General features: G+C 43.9%; 1 protein-coding gene across 2 annotated transcripts in view; it reads left to right on the top strand.

The window, feature by feature from the left end:
- Window positions 1–17,804, top strand: part of RTN1 (reticulon 1) — a 217,715-nt gene that overhangs the window by 125,537 nt on the left and 74,374 nt on the right. For both annotated transcript variants that reach the window (XM_032344372.1, XM_032344373.1), the window contains exon 3: window positions 3,893–4,645. In XM_032344372.1, coding sequence (XP_032200263.1) covers window positions 3,893–4,645 — 753 coding nt within the window. The remainder of the gene's footprint in view (window positions 1–3,892; window positions 4,646–17,804) is intronic.

Below are 17,804 nucleotides of genomic sequence, written 5' to 3'. Positions count from 1 at the left end.
GAGTTGCAGAGGTGGACAGGACCCAGATCTTTCAGGGATTCATATGCTAGGACGGAGAGTTAGGATTTTGTACCATACGCAACAGGAAACCATTGGAGGGTTTACTCTGGGAATTGACATTCCTTCCTTCATTCATTCATCCCTTCACTTAACAAGTATGTGTTGGCCATTTTATCCATGCCAAGCATTGTCCCATCACCACTGGGAATGCAGTGCTGAAACCTAACAAGATTTCTGTCTGCATTCTTATTGGGAGGGCTTACACACAAATAAATAAATATATAATATCAGATATTTATAATGGTAATGAAGACAAATAAAGCGACATGCAGTGTAAAAGAGTGGTGAGGAAAGTTTTCTCCCTGCTGAGGGCTCTGAACAGAGACCTGAACTGGGGAAAGGGGAAAGCAGAAAGCCATGTAGATACCTGAGGAAGAGGGCCCAGGCTGAGGGGACAGCCAGTGCAGAGGCCCCGAGCCAGGGACTGTCTCTTGTGTTTAAGGAGCAGCTGCAAGGTCAGTACGGCCTGAGTGGGGAGGAGGAAGAGAAGAGTGGCAGGATCGGATGTATGTTTTCAAATGATTCCTCTGTATGTTGAGTGAAGAATGAGCCCAGAGCAAAGGCTAGACCCGAATGTCAGCATCATTTACAGCTGGATGATGGCATCTGCGACTTGGCAACCTGACCCATGTTCCCCTTGCTTTTTATCATTCTAAATTCTATCATCATAATTATTAGCAGCAGCAGCAAACACATCTCCCCAGGCAGCGCAGTTCTAACCTCAGTTTTTATAATCTGTTCTTGTATTTTTGCTGACTGTTGCTAGCTTTGTTGTATCAGTTGTGACACATAATAACCAATATCTTAACCAGAGGCCCATGAATTTTAATACTGAGTGTACAAAAACTTCTATTTTATTCTCATTTTTTCCCCTGATTCCTCTTAGCACTTGGTTGAACTTTTGGTTCCCATGAAGAACAAAGGGCAAATATCTATTAATTTCTACTGAGAAGCTTTTAACTCATAATAAGGTTGGATTCTCTTCAGGGTAGTACCTTCACCTGCCCAAGATGAAATACATCAGGCCCTTCTGTCCCATATCCAACAGCTGTCTTATACTATCATTAGTCTTGAGTAAATGAAGCAGGATCCCTGAGCTTTTTCTGAGTGCTCTACCTCAGTGGTTTTCAACTGGAGGTAGGGTTGCTAATAAAATACTAATAGTTCATGGGACATACACTTAAAAAAATAAGGAGTTTAGCAGAGATTTAAATGTAACTGGATGTCCTCTATTTTTATTTGTCAAGTCTGCCAACCCTAACTAGAGGTGACTATTAGAATTTCCCTTGGAGAGGCACCTGGGTGGATCAGTGGGTTAAGCATCTGCCTTTGGTTCAGGTCATGATCTCAGGGTCCTGGAATTGAGCCTCTCGACTAGCTCCCTGCTCCATGGAGAGCTTGCTTCTCCCCTCTCCCTCTGCCTTTTGTTCTTCCTGCTTGTACTCAGTCTTTCTCTCTCTCAAATAAATTTTTTAAAAAAAGAAGAAGAAGAAGAAGAACTACCCTTGGAGTTACAAAATTGAGATGGCTAGGCCCCTTCAGACTTACTTCAACTAAGGCAAAATTTCTGAGGGGAATTTTGAGTCATACACATGAGTCACATGAGTAAGAACCACTGTTTTGAAGATTTGAGCTAGTCCTCACATTAGCCAGACCCTACACTAGGTGCTGGAGATATGACCATGAACAAAAAGATGTTCATGGTCATAAAAGATGGCTGCCCTTTGCCCTCCTGGGGCTTTGGTCTGGGGTCAGAGAAAGTGGGGAAGGCTGAAGAGACAGATGTTAATCATATCATCACATAAACAAATATAAAGCCTCTCAGGGCTCCTGGTTGTAGAACATGAGTGGACACTAGCCAGTCTCCTGGTCCACCGAGCTCTAGGCCAGCTTGCTCACAAGGCAGGCTGCCTTGCAGGGCTGCTTGTAGGTCTCTGAGCCCCAGCCCCTGCCCGCACACTTCCTGGTCTCCTAGGAATGTTGTACAAGCAGGACTTGGTGAGACCCTTTGGGCATCTGTGATACCTAGAAATCATCACCGCTCCTACCTTCAGGCCTTTCTACTATGGGTTCCCGCTGTTTGGCATGCTTCTTCCTCTGCTTATTGTCATGAGTCACGCTCTTGACTCCTCAAGTGTTGAATGTAGATTACCTTCTCAGTGAGGTCTATCTTGGCTACTGTATTTAAAATTGCAGATTCACGGGTGCCTGCGTGGCTCAGTTGGTTAAGCATCTGTCTTCTGTTTGGGTCTGGATCCCAGAGTCCTGGGATCAAGGCCTGTGTCCTTCTTGCTCAGCTAGGAACCTGCTTCTCCCTCTTCCTCTGTCTACTGCTCCCCTCTACTTGTGCTCTCTCTCTGTCAAATAAATAAATAAATAAAATATTTAAAAAAAAATAAAATTGTAGTTAAATCCCTACCTTCTCCCAGCCCTCCTGATCCTTTCACCCTGCTCTAATTTTTTCACAGCACTTAATATCTTACCTACTATATACTTTAGTCATTTACTATATATAATTATGTATTGTATTCTCCTTCCACTAGAATATAAGCAGAGATTTTGTTACCTATTTCATTCACTAATACGTCCCAAATGCCTAGAGGAGAGTCTAACACATAGTAGGTTCTCTAATAAGATGAATGAATGCTGTATGGATAAAGGATAAAATCAACTCTGCTTTATAAAGAATTAGACAAATCTGAAATGGTTTGTCCATGAGGGTTCCCCCACAATCCTAAAGCAACAGATTACCTAGCCATAGTCTGCTCTCCTCAACCCCCAAATATGTGACCTCAAAGCTTTGGAGAAATGATGAATATTTCTTGCTTATAAAAGGGCCAGAGACCACTGTCTGGGATATTCTGAAATAAGGTCCTGCTGTGTGACAAGGGAAAAACCAAGCTCCCCAAAACAGTTGTCATGGTAATCCCAGGTAGTCTCATCCAAGGGAAAGAAATATCAGCAAGATTGCTGGTGAAGTTTTCTGGCCATCTGGATAAACATCAGGCAGAAGGCAGGCATTCACCCAGGGGACTGCGGGTGACTCTTGGGTTTTGTTCTTTTCAAGAGGAGGGGAAGAAAAGAAAATGAATGATCGTGGGCTCCATGGGCTCCGTCATTAGAAGCCCGGGGTATTGGGCCTTATGGTCATCTTCATAGCCTGCTCAGTAGAACTGGCAAAAATTTTCTCTTATATTGCTCTACTTTGTTATACTTTTCACTAAAAAAAAAAAAAAAAGTAAAGGTATTGGTTCTTACAGGAAATGTAAAGCTCAGAAGTCAAATTGCATATAAGGATCCAGACTAAGCTTTCTTTGTCATACTGAAAGGGGAAACATGAAAAGAAAACAATGAATAAGGAGTAATGGGTGTCTTTTCAGATTTGTTGATATTGGTGGGCCAAAATAGGCAGTTTGGTACATCCCATTACCTGATGAAATCTGTGAACCTGGAAAACTTCCCAGAGAGAATGAATCAGAAATTAAAACCATGACTTCTAGAATCTTCACCATATTGAATTAGAAAAACCAACTGAGGGACTGTTGCTAAGAAATTGCTTTGTCCTTTTTTTAAAGTAGCTAGATGAAGATAGATAGGTACGTAAAATTCTGATTAATTGGGCCATAATAGTAATTAGCCTTTTCCTTCAGGTGGCCTGCCTTTTCAGCAGAGCCCTGGAAACAGACTATTTCTGTCCTAATGAGATACGTGTTTCTCAAGCAACAAGAAAACATCTCCCCTAATGGAATTTTGTTTTATTTCTTCTGTCTGTGTCCATCTGTCTGTCTGTGTGTGTGCCTCTCTGGCTCTTTCTCGCTTTGTGGGACGACAGAACCATCTGCTGCAGAATCCCAGGGGAAATGCAGCATCTCCGAGGATGAGCTGATCACTGCCATTAAAGAAGCAAAGGGGTTATCCTATGAAACAACGGAGAGCCCACGGCCCGTGGGCCAGGGGACCAACAGGCCTGAGGCCAAAGCCAGGTCCGGGCTGCCAACCATCCCCAGCCCCCTGGACCATGAGGCCAGCAGCGCGGAGTCGGGGGACTCTGAGATCGAGCTTGTGTCCGAGGACCCGCTGGCCGCCGAGGACGCGCTGCCCTCCGGCTACGTGACCTTTGGCCACGTGGGCGGCCCGCCACCATCGCCGGCCTCGCCGTCCATCCAGTACAGCATCCTGAGGGAGGAACGCGAGGCCGAGCTGGACAGCGAGCTCATCATCGAGTCATGCGACGCGTCCTCTGCCTCAGAGGAGAGCCCCAAGCGGGAGCAGGACTCGCCCCCCATGAAGCCAGGCGCCCTGGACGCCATCAGGGAGGAGCCGGGCGCCCACGCCGAGGAGGGCGCAGCCAGCCGCCGGGGCCTGGCCGACCCGGGCCCCTTCCTCAAGTTCCCCGCGGCCGCCCCCCATGCCGGCCCCGAGCTGCCCTCTGAGGACGGAGCCCCGGCGCCACCGGAGGAGCCCACCGCCCAGGGGAAACCTGAGGAAGCCGTTTGTCCCAGTCCAAGCCCAGTGGCTGCGGGGAGCCCTGAGCTGCGAGGTCCTGGCGTCGACGCCCCTCTGCTCTTCCTCAGTAAGCAACAAGGTAAAGTGACAGCTCTTCTCACTACAGCAACTTGGTTGCTAGCTGTTCGCTCCCTGGGTGCTCTGACATCCGCAGAGTGGGGATTCAGGCCCAGCCCTACTGCCCTGTCCTGGCTGGTCCAATAGCTGACCAGAGAGCACCCAGGAGAGGATGGGAAGGAGATAATGGGGAGAGTCAGCATCACAGTTGGGACTTGGGTATCAGAGCCTCATGCTGCAAGCAGCCCCACTGGGCTGGCTGAATCCTTGCATCCCCAGTCATGAGCGCTTCTGTGTCTATGCCGAGATCTCCTGGATGAAGTGAATGCCTCCTGTCTTTCATCCCTAGTTGGATTTCCTCGCCTGGGAAGGGATGGTTGCTCATTTCTATCCTCCTACCCCTCTGTGATGGGGAGTGGCTCCAGCCCTGTAGGCCCTGGAACCTACTGTAGTGAGCACCTCCATTTCACTGGCCAAACTGGTTCATACCTGGGCCACCTGGATCTCAGCACCTTCCTTTCTCTTACACAAGGAACAAGGGATTTGGACCTTGATAAGGTCCAGATTTGTGTGTCTGTGTGTGTCCTGGCTAGTCAGGAAAGACAGGGACCAAAGTTAATTCCAGAATTTTTTTCTTCTTCAGCAAGGCCTAAGTTAAATTTTAAAGTCACTTATAACTGAAGAATGATTTTAATTTGGCCATTCTACTTTTCCTGCAAGAAGTCTTGAAGTCTTCAAATGCAGGAGAAATGGAAGGTGTTATTTTATCTTTCAGACATTGTATGTGAAGAATGTGTAACATTCTTCTTTCCAAATCTACCCCACCTGACTGCAACTGTTTTACAGAATTCAGGAAAGGAAGCGAAGAGTGAGTGAATAAATTAGGTCCTGTGCAGTCTAGCATGTGGGCTACATTGTGTGAAGGAGGGAACATCTCTCTAGCTCCTGGGTGGAGAACACCCAGGTAGAACTTTAAAACCAACCCCCAAATCACAGCTTTATTCAAAGTCCCCTCCTGCCTATCTCCTCTGCTTTCTGCTTCTTTCAAAGTATTTTGCCCTTGGGGGATAAATGATTTCAAGGGTATACCCTCCTTCCTGTGTATATGCTAATAACTTCAGTGATACTGGTAGCAATTAAAGTGTTTCATATAAATACAGAGTGCAAATCTTTCCCTTTGTAGATTAGAAGCGGCTTCTAAATTCTTCAGCACATTGGAACAGGGGAACTGAGAGGGATGTGATAAAGAGATAACACTTGCTGTGTGGTTGCTTGGTGGCTTAGACACATGGCATCATGTAGGGTCCCATAGAATTGGCCTTTGATTTCCCAAATAACTCTTCCCTGAGAGTTTGAAGTATCTTTAGTGCATGCAGTAGTGAGGATATTTGATGACAGACTTAACAGTGGGAATGCATGTTCGTTAGGTGAAGATCAAAACCAGTTTTGGATTCTTTTGCTTCCACTCTAACTGTGATGGGGAAGGACCCTGCAAGTTGCAGGGAGCCCCGGGAAATGGCGTAAGCATGAGCAATCTTCCATCCCTTTCATCCTGAAGCAGTGGAGCTTGTGTTTTGCGGAGTACAGGTTCATATCACTGTACTTGAACGGACCTGTGTTTCCATTTTATCCTCCAAATAATGTCTCTGAAAGAGACACCATGTGTGCCGTGCTATTCAAATATGTTTATTCTCAGAAGCAAATACATCAGAAGGCTAATGAGAAAATTGTGCAGGCCCGTTTCTCTCTCTAATAAATCTGAGAGACCAGTGCGACAGCTGGGACTGACAGAGTGACCCGATGTCTGATGAAGGGTTAAGGCGGAGGAAAACCACAGCTGTGAACGCAAAGGCTTCAAGCATCTTTTCTGGCCAATTCTGGTGCCATTCTCATCTCTGTGCAAGTTGTCCCATATGGCTTGGACCCTCTGCTGCCAAGTTTAGACATGAGAGAGGAGAGAGTGGCAGTCTTTTTAAACAAGTCAGGCATGCCAACGTGAATAACCTCTGCTCTCTGCACTGAGGGGTTCTTTGAATTCCAGTCTCCTGCCAGGACGACTGCTTAGCTGCATTCTCTGTAAAGTCTAAAAGGCTGTTCTGGGGCAGCCAAGCACCAGAGGTCTTGGGAGGATGACTCAGTGCTGCCAGCACAGTTATTTGAGCTCTGAGGTTTCTCCCGTTCTCACCTTCTCCCTCTCAGCAGGTGAGAGGATCAGTGCTGCCCAGCCTCCCCCAGGCAGTTCTTAGTCACTGTCTGTGGACCATAGGACTGTGCTCAGGTCTAGCAGGACTCCGTCAACAGTGAAGTCAGGTCAGCCCTTATGGTTGCCTGCTCTTGCTCACCGAAGCCCATGGCTTTGGAGCTGTGGGGCTGGTGCTGAGCTAAGTGGCAGAAAGGTCCAGAAATATTTAGAATAAGGTCTGGCAAATATCTGATGGCATTGTAATATGGACTGCCAAGGAGTGCCAGGGTATCCTGGTGCCTATGGCTTCATAAAGTCTATTTTTGGATCTTTTGCGCCTCTCAAAGGCCTCTGGTACTGTTGCGCAGAGACAAAAGGCAGTTTGTCATGTTCCAGCTTCCCTCCTCTGTGCGTTCCTGAGCTCTTGCTCCCCTGTCATTCTGCTCCCCCACACCTTCCAGGAAGGCCTTTGAGAGCCTAGGGAAGTTCTCACTGCTGCAAGGTTAGCCCTGACTGTCAGGGACATCTGAGTGAGAAGCCAAGCAGGAGATTCTCAAGAGAACACTGACACCCAGTGTGACTCATCAGGATTGGGATTCACCAATCCTGTTTAACTACAGAATTTTTCTTATTGGCATGCTCCTCGGGGTTCCTCCTCCAGGGAGCACTTTTGGGAAATAGTGGTCTCTTCATACTCACATCCACTCCCGACATTCTGATTTCTTTACATGGCAACTCAAATGTACAGTGCTTGGACCATCCCCCTGAGTCATATGTGGGAACCTGTTAGAAACCTCACTCCATGGGGCGCCTGGGTGGCTCAGTGGGTTAAAGCCTCTGCCTTCAGCTCAGGTCATGACCCCAGGGTCCTGGGATCAAGCCCTGCATCAGGTTCTCTGCTCAGTGGGGAGCCTGCTTCTCTTCCCCATCCCCCTCTCTCTCTGCCTACTTGTGACCTCTGTCTGTCAAGTAAATAAATAATAAATCTTTAAAGAAGAAGAAGAAGAAGAAGAAGAAGAAAGAAAGAAACTTCCCTCCATCCTAGACCTATGGAATCAGAGTCTGCATTTTTACAAGATCCCAAAGTGATTCCTATATCTGTCAAAGCCTGAGAAGCAGTGTTTTAGACCAGGGCAGCCAGCTTTCACATTCCTACCTGTAACCATCCTGATAAAGGTCACCAGTGACCCCTTCTTGCCCCCAAAATGGCCTCTTTTGAGTTCATCTTTCTTATCCTCTCTGCTAATTTGAGATCATAGTGCTGGCCAGTCCTTAAAATGTTAGTGAGAAAGTAGTATATATTCATAGTAATAAATATAAGTGGAACAAAATCGTTCCAAATAAAAGTTATAGTTCCCCTGCTCCGCCCTCCTGATCTAATTCTTGGAGATACGCACAGGTTTTGTTGTTCTGGTACCTTTCAGAAATTTTCTGTAAGTATTCAAGCATATACAAGTTGTGACTGCACAAGTGATATCACATTGGACAGACTGCTTTCTCACTTGCTTCCTGTGACAGTAAAAATCAAGAACAGTACCCACTCACATGAATACTGTTCTCTCCTTCTTAGAACTATTTCCTCCCTTATCACTCTGGTGTCTCCCCTTCCTACTCCACCCCTTACTCTCTGACCTCTTTTCCCATCTTTTTGTTACCTTCCTTCCAGTTCCTCTGTCTTGCCTCTGATTTCTGTCCCTGTTTTTCTTTGTCCCTCATTTCTTTCCTGTCATCCACACGGGTTTTCAGCCACTGCCTTATGGGTAGCACATCCCAGATCTCTGGCTCTGGAGAATTCTCCTGAGCTTCAAGCCCATTTCCCCACTGTTGTTCAGACATCCTATAGACCCTCCACATACAATTCATTGATGTTATTTATCAGAATCCTCTCCTTTCCTTCCTCTTTGCCCTTCCTGAGCTAATGACAGGATATCATTTGGGCTTCACTTGGGCTTGAACATTCAAATCAGGTCTGGATCTAAATAAAACTCACTATTTCATGTTGTAAAAGTACAACATGAATATAAACACTTAGAGGAAGTCTCATGGCAGTGTTTGGTTATAAAATTATCATCCAAATGACCCAGAATTTATTTCTTTTTTTTTTTAAGATTTTATTTATTTGAGAAAGAGAATGCAGGCAGGGTCAGGGGGAGAGGGAGAAGGAGAAGCAGACACCCCATTGAGCAAGGAGCCCCAGGCAGGGCTCTATTCCAAAACCCCAGAATCATGACCTGAGCTGCAGGCAGGTGCTTAACTAACTGAACCACCCAGGATTCCCCAAAATGTTCTTAAAACATGAAAGATTATTAAAATAAAAATACAAAATGTGAAAATTCTCTTTGCGACACTCCCAAGAACGCATCCAGTGACACCAGTTTGAGAAATGTTGGTTCAAGCCACCATTACCCAAAGTATTGCCCAAGCACCAGCTTCCTCAGAACTCCTGGAGTACTGATGAAAAAAATGGAGGTCTCACTCTGCTCCTGCACCAGGACTGCGGAATCCGAATGCGTTGAAAGCAACCTGTGCTTTCAATAAGCGTGGTGAAGGGTAAGCAGATGAGCTGAGCCGCCCAGATCTGTAGTAAAAAACCACCTTGGTGAGCATGCCCGAGGCATATGCTGTTTTTTAATTACAGAGACCAAGGGGGCGCTCAGCTGTTTCCATCCCTTCCTGTGCCCTGGGAGGCAAACCCCTGTACCTTCCGTTTGTGGATACCAGCTGCAGCGGCCTGAGCTTGCAGGACTCAGCCCCTTGTGGCATGGAGAAGCTGGTCTCCCCTGTGGGGGCGTGATTTGCTGGAAGGCTACCAGATGGAGGTCTTCTAAATAGACCTAACATTTATGAAGTTTATTATTGCTTCTCATCATTATGCCAAATATTGCTTCTGCCCTAAAATATTCAAAGGAACCAAAATAAGTGTGACCCATTTACTTTTCATGTAATTTGAAAAACAAGTCATCAACTTCTAGTCCCATGTTTTTTTGCTTTCATGAGATGGAATTCATAAATCAGGCTGTAAAGATTCTTGGAAAGTCTCTTTCTTTCACAGTGTAGATTTCAGAATCAGCCTGAAGACTTAGGCTGATTGCCCCTAAGCCATTGTAGCTGTTGCCCCTAAACCAGCTTTCAGTAAGATGGACGAGTAACTGCTAGATAAAGCTTGGCTTCTGTGAGGACATATGCAATATACTACTTAGAGGGAGACGTTGAGCTTTCCATCTTCGACTATTCAAACCAATTAAACTGCTTTTGTGAGACATCCCAAATAAGGCTGCTGGTAAGCAGCTCACCTCATTGGCTTTTCCAAATGAAGTAGTCGCAAGGTTAGCATTGTCCCAGACTGCATACTGATCTATGTTTTTAAAATGGTGGCTTTAAAACTGGGGAAATTTTCTTCTCAGACTTGGATAGAAACTGCTCCAAATCTTGGTGGCCCCAGAGCTTATTATTTCTAGGGACAAATGTTCTTGATATTTCAACAGGATGTGTGTATTGATCTGAAATGGTTATTATACCTCTAGTATTTCAGTAATTTTTTGGGACGTGGTAAACCACAGCTCCCTAATAAATTTTGCCTGGGCACAGAAGGCATAGACAAGCTCCTAAGATGGATTCAAGTCAACCTTGAACTTGCCTATAGAGATAGAATTCACAGATGGCAAATATTACAGTGCCTCTAAGAAATAATGACCCTAATAGATGGTGATCCTGATTCACGATCTAGCCCCTTTACCCCTCACATAAATCATCCTTTCTTGCTGATGTAATCATGCAGCTTGGAGGATATAATTCACATACTTCTCATTCTCAGAGCCAGGACTAACTCCAGAGGATTCTCCATCCCATTTAAATGCTAACCTCACCTTCCACTAAAGTCTGGGTGGGATACTCACAGATATTAGTCTCTGTACTTCTGGATTCTATCTTTGCAATCCCACAAAACACTCTAATACAGAATGAAATAAATTTTATCTAATGTTATGCCAGCCTTGCAAATGCAAGACCTTACCAATTCATTCATCCTTCTTTTGATTCAACCAATAAGTTATACTACATTCCTGATGTTATCAGTATAATGGTGACCAAGGCAGACGTGAATCCACCCCTCATGGGGTTTGCATTGGTGGAGATGTGGAGGTTTCCATTAAAAAGGAAATCCATAGAATGATGTGTGAGAGAGTGAGAGAGTACATGGTGGTAGTCATACTTAAGTAGGAAGGTCAGAGGAGGGGGAAACTCTGTGACCAACTGTGGCAAGAGATAAAGAAAATTCCAAACTATAGAAAATACAAAGGCCAGAAGAAGGAAAGTCCTGGGTCATTCTAGAAACTGGGGTGGGGGGGTCTGCATAGCTGGTATGTGGTAGGCAAAGGTGCCAGTGGCAAGAAATGGGATTGGAAGGGTGGCAGTGTCCTTTCCTACCCAGCCCAGGGTGCAGAGTTTGGCCTTTATACCAACCATTGCAAGAAGATACCAAGAGTTTTAAACTAGGAAGTAACATGACCTGCTCTCCCTTTTTTAATGGTCACATTGTCTGCCATTGAGGGATGGGGTGGGAGGAAGATGAGTGTGGAAGCAGGAGGACTGACGAGGAAGCATGGGATAATGGTGACCGGGACAGGGTGGTAGCCATGCACATGGAGAGGAATGGATGGATTTGAGGTAGATTCTGCAGACTGACTTCACAGGACTTATGGAGGCATTAGATGGGTGGTTGGGGTGACTTGATTCCCAACACCTCACAGTTTTTAGTCACCATAATGATTAGAAGTAGATGAAAAAAAAAAAAACACTACAATGGGAAAAAAATAACCCTAAGCTTAGTTCTATTTCATGAGTGATTGAACCCATTTTTTGTGTCTGCTGTTAGAAAACCATCCATTTGTGTGATGATGGCACTGAAATAACTCTCTCACAGTCTGGCTTCTGTACCTAGTGTATCTCCAGGGCCAAGCCACTGCGGATCTAACGGTCATCAGTATGTTTAGATGACCGTGATGTTTGGGTGGCTGAGACTGGAGCTGGAATGAGGGTCAGATATGGTACCTGTGGAGGTTAAATAAGGCCTGTAGTAAGGTGGACAGGGATTGTAGACAAGCAAGTTGGTTATCTAGATAGAATTAGGCACCACTTTGGCTAGGGCCAGGAATTTATAAAAACTTCAGAAAGCCTAAAGTACAAGTCCCAAATATGGATAAAAATTATACTAGCAGGCAAAGAAAAGATAGCAGCCTGCCAGAGAGCAGAGGTTAAAGTCAGAGAAAAAGGTGGCTTTAAGACAAACACTCAAACTGGGGTCTGAAGTAGAGACAAGCACACCACTGGGTCTGGTTACTTCGTCTCAAGGTTATAGCTGACCATGGTCTTTATCTGTGATTGCTCAGGGCTTTCTGAGTCAACACTATTTCTGTAATGCTCCTTTTGGGTTTGAAATGACCTAGGCCTGAGGCAGTAGTGCTGTTCTGTCCAGAGAGGTATTGATCCAGGAATTTTCTCCCTCCTTGTGGAGATTTGGGTCAATTGGTAGAGAGAAAGGATGAGATGCTCAGTGGAACTGTTTGGTTTTTCTCAACAGTGTTCCTCAAAGTGTTGTTGCTGGACGATTTAAATATATCAGAAGCTCTTTTTTAGAATACGAATTCCTAGGCTCACCCCACAGTCTCTTAGGGAGGGACTGAGGAATCTGCTTTATTAAGTAGGTCCCATTGAATCCTAGGCACACCAGAATTTGAGAATTACTGTTTGAGGGACTGTGTTGAGGCTGAATTTCCAGAATACTCAGTAATCTTTGGCAGTTTTTTCCTGTAGTTCCCCATCTTCTTCCAGGGCCTGAAACAGAATCCTGAAAGTTGGCTTTTCTGTTTAGGCTCAGATATTAGTTAAAATGGCTCATGTGATGGGTTTAGAATGAAATTTATATTGTTAGCTCTGAGACTTCCACCTCCTCATGGGAGAAGTAGAGGGGAGATAATGTGAGTCTTGGCAGCCAGCCCACTCAGAAGGATGCTCCTAACATCTCCCCACCTCACAAAGCCTCCAGAACAAAGACCCCAGAAGGATATTGTTGGGGACACAGATAGCTAAGCATTCACATTCCCAGTAGTTTAGGGCCTCCTGAGTCAGAAGGGTCCTCCAGGTGGCCTCTGTTTATAGCTTGGAAAAATCACAGGAGAGAGAAATGGCCTGAGGGTGGAGTTAAGCCCCAGGCACAGGTTGTACCAGGCATAAGTGAGGATTACAGGCTTGATTTTACACACGATAAAATATCTCGCTGTCACTAATAAATAATCCAGTTGAAAGCTGCAGATTATGGTAAGTACAGCATGCTGGCTTACGTCTTCCCTTCTGGCTCATTTTCTTACAACCCTTGGCTGAGCATTGAAATCATAGGGGACTTTTCTACACACAAATCATTTGCAAAAGCAGATGGTGTGTCCCCAAACTAATTCTTTTACTTCCAAACTCACTTTTTTTTTTAATCTCCCCCTAATACCTCAAGGAGATTTGATTCTACATCTAAAAGTGCAGAGGAAATCAAGTAAAGCAGAAGAGTGGTTTTTGTATTGATTATCTCAACTCATTGTTAATGTCTGTTGCCATCCAGTGGTTGTGATGAAAATATCCAACCTTTACTTTTTAACCTCATCTCAAACCACCAGATTTGACATTGACAGCTCTCTTGGGTTATGCTGTAAGAAAACATGTCTTTGAATGATTTTACAGTGTCCACTGAATGGCTGGCTAAATGACTAGACCATTTATGTGGTGATTGTTCGGTTAAATCGTTAGCCATATTTTCCTTGGAACAAGAATGAGGACAGAGTTTCCAAAAAAAAATTCCCCAATGGGTAGCTTAGTTTTTACCAGAATTAATTTTAAGCTATACCATTTGGCCTGTACCAAACCATAAAATATAATACCATGTAGAATTTGTGAACCATAGTTTCCTACTAATTGGAGTTTTTGGATCAATGCCCTTGTTTTAAATGGAAGTCCAAGATTTATATATATATATATATAGACAGTTGTTCCAGGTGTTTCAGGGTCAGAAGAAACAGGATCTGAAATAAGATCTGACTCTCACCCAGAGCCCTTTTCCAACTAAATTGATTTCCAAGTAGTTGAATTGTTCATAAGAAAATCTAAAAGCTTTCTATGTCAACTTAATTTAGTATTTGAAGATATACTATCATTTGTGTATATTGACATAAAGGACTCTCACAATAGTATACACTGTGTACAGCTTGGTCAAGTGTTAGCACTGTCAGTCAACTGGAAATTTTCCAGTTACCTGGAAAGGATTTAATTTTTCTTCAATTTTAGTTTAGTCAACTGATGGTGAATCAATTTCACATTAAGTCATAGTTTTCTTCAATGTTGGAAATTTTTTTAAAAAGTCACATGTGGGGCGCCTGGGTGGCTCAGTGGGTTGAGCCGCTGCCTTCGGCTCAGGTCATGATCTCAGGGTCCTGGGATCGAGTCCCGCATCGGGCTCTCTGCTCAGCGGGGAGCCTGCTTCCTCCTCTCTCTCTCTCTGCCTGCCTCTCTGCCTACTTGTGCTCTCTCTCTGTCAAATAAATAAATAAAATCTTTAAAAAAAAATAAAAAATAAAAAAAAATAAAAAGTCACAGGTAATTTGATTCTAGATAATTTTGATACAGGTAAAATGGCCTCATTGTCAATTTGTCCCTTTTATTTTCTTTCTCTTCTCTTTGTTGGGGTCCACATTTTTAGGCCCTCTTTTATTTCTCTGAACAGAATCTTGAAATTTGGGGTAGATTTTATATATTCTGCAAAGATGTGCTCTAATTCCAAAGCAGAAAATCTTGGCTTTGGCTTTGATTTCTAAGCCTCTCATGGTTTCCATTCTTGTTCCTGTGGACACCACACTTTTCCCTCAGATCCTATGAGTGTGGCTAAAAACAGAAGAGGACTTGCTTGAGAAGTCCCTGAGCCAAACCCTAGAGGCTGAGGGCTAAGTTGTAGTGAAGAGATACTTTTCAGAATTCAGCCTTACTGTTCTTTCTGACACATCTGGATTGGTACTCCTCTAAGATGAGAGGCAGACCATTTACTTGAATTGTAAGTTTCATCTCTCCAACTATATATAATGTTTGCCCTTATAATGTATATGAGTCCCATTTTGTAACAGATAAAGCTAGGTAACTTTACACCAAGTTGAAACTTTCTCTTCCATAGTATAGAGTCATTTCTGAAGTGGCTGCTCAGTTCAGCACCACATTTCACAGACCTTCCCTCTAGATGAAGCTAGGATGCCAATTCTTTTTTTTTTTTAATCTTAATTTTTTATTTTTTAAATTAACATATAATGTATTATTAGCCCCAGGGGTAGAGGTCTGTGAATCGCCAGGTTTACACACTTCACAGCACTCACCATAGCACATACCTTCCCCAATATCCATAACCCAACCACCCTGTCCCTAGCCCCCTCACCCCAGCAACCCTCAGTTTGTTTTTTGAGATTAAGAGTCTCTTATGGTTTGTCTCCCTCTTGATCCCATCTTGTTTCATTTATTCCTTTCCTACCCCCCAAGCCCCCCACGTTGCTTCTCAACTTCCTCATATCAGGGAGATCATATGATAATTGTCTTTCTCTGATTGACTTATTTTGCTAAGCGTAATACCCTCTAGTTCCATCCACATTGTCACAAATGGCAAGATTACATTTCTTTTGATGGCTGTATAGTATTCCACTGTGTATATATATATACACACACACACATATATATATATATATATGTGTATATATACACACACACACACACACACCACATCTTCTTTATTCATTCATCTGTTGATAGTTTGGCTATTGTGGACATTGCTGCTATAAACATTGAGGTGCACGTGCCCCTTCGGATCACTACATTTATATCTTTAGGGTAAATACCCAGTAGTGCAATTGCTGGGTCGTAGGATAGCTCTATTTTCAACTTTTTGAGGAACCTCCATGCTGTTTTCCAGAGTGGTTGCAACAGCTTGCATTCCCACCAACAGTGTAGGAGGGTTCCCCTTTCTCCACACAGGATCCCAATTCTTAGCAAAAGCTCGTTCCTAACCAACACCACATTGATCTATTAAATTCAAAAGAAATTTCTCCTGTGTGAAGCCTCTGAAATTTTGGGGTTATTCCTGTAGCTAGCCTCATCCTGACTAATATGGTCACCCATGATGTACCATGAAGTTGGGAAAGACCTATAGTTAGAATGTATGTTAGAACATTTGTCTTGTTTCTCTTCTATATCTTTTTACTTTGTACTTTCCTTTCCTGATGCTAATCAGTCCCCCTGCTGAAATTACTGCTGCATAATTCTGAACCTATCAGAAAAAGATAATCCTGTCCTCAAGACATTGTATTGCTACCTAGCAAAATGTTGTCATAAAAGCCAAACAGATCTTTAATCTGTAGTTGTGCAAATTAAGAAGTAGCCCTTGTGACCATTAGGTTCACTGGAGCAGAAGCATATGAAGTTTTTGTGAGGTAAACTTCTAAGAAAACTAGAGAATTTCCTCTGTCTAGGGTTAGCCCTAGGCAAAATTGGTGACTAGGAAAAAAAAATTGGGAACTAGGCACAGTATCTTGGGGTCCCCTGCCTCCCACCACCCTTGTATCTCTCACCTCAGCACTGTCCCTCAGTTACTTGAGGCTCCCAGTGTTCCTGAGCTCTCCTGGCTTCCCTTTAAGAACACGCATTCCCGGGTGCCTGGGTGGCTCAGTTGGTTAAGCGACTGCCTTCAGCTCAGGTCATGATCCTGGAGTCCTAGGATCGAGTCCCGTATCAGGCTCCATGCTCCATGGTAAGTCTGCGTCTCCCTCTGACCTTCTCCTCGCTCATGTTGTCTCTCACTGTGTCTCTCTCTCAAACAAATAAATAAAATCTTAAAAAAAAAAATGAAAGAACGTGCATCCCCTGTATTCTGGATCCTTGGAGTCCTTCATGCTCCCCATTTCTTAGGGTATACCATACAGCTATAATTTGATAAACCAATTCTTTTTCATGTGTTAGTAAGTTAGTGTGTGATCCCTCCTATGCAACAGATCTCCAGAATAAGCCACCTTAGGGTAAGACTAATCCATGGTTTTAGGGAGTAATTTCCTCAATCTAAAGCTCCATTCTCAACGGTATGTGTTCTGAGACACAAACATATTAGAATCTGGTTTAAGTCAGAATGCCCTTTCTAAACTTACACTGGACATGTACCAGGGGAACACCATCCTAGAGTGGGGATCATCAGTTCACTGTAAATTAGAGCAAGAAAGTGGAAGTCTTCATTGGAAATTTCCATCTCACTTTCACGACCTGTGAACTGTTCTTTAAGGACTGAGTTCCTCAACTAGAATCAGGGAAGAATCCCTGAGCCATGCCCAAGGTCCTTTCCTCTCCAGTGGCCCCTTCTCTAGATTCCCCTTCTCTGGATTCTGTATGATGTTGATTGTATATCCTTCTCTTCACTGGGGCAAGGACGCACGGGCTAGCTGGGTTTGGATCCTAGTTCCACTACTTAGTACTAGCTGTGTAATTTTGGACAAGTTAACCTGTCTGCACTTCAATTTCTTCACCTGTTCAAAGGGGAGAATAGTACCTACATATAAGATTCTTGTGAGGATTAATTGAGATCATTTAGGTTATGTAATTATGTTCTCATTTTATTACTATTTAAATATTTATGTTAATAATAATTATACAATGAGAAGGACTTTGGAATAGTCTAGCCCAGTTACTGATTTAATGCAGGAATTCTTTTTTTTTTTTTTTAAAGATTTTATTTATTTATTTGACAGAGAGAAATCACAAGTAGACGGAGAGGCAGGCAGAGAGAGAGAGGGAAACAGGCTCCCTGCTGAGCAGAGAGCCCGATGCGGGACTCGATCCCAGGACCCTGAGATCATGACCTGAGCCGAAGGTAGCGGCTTAACCCACTGAACCACCCAGGCGCCCCTAATGCAGGAATTCTTTCCGCAACACCTTATTTCAT

The sequence above is a fragment of the Mustela erminea genome, chromosome 5 (genome assembly GCF_009829155.1).
Source record: "Mustela erminea isolate mMusErm1 chromosome 5, mMusErm1.Pri, whole genome shotgun sequence".
NCBI classification, from domain to species: domain Eukaryota; kingdom Metazoa; phylum Chordata; class Mammalia; order Carnivora; family Mustelidae; genus Mustela; species Mustela erminea.
This window is presented reverse-complemented; position numbering and strand designations above follow the sequence as displayed.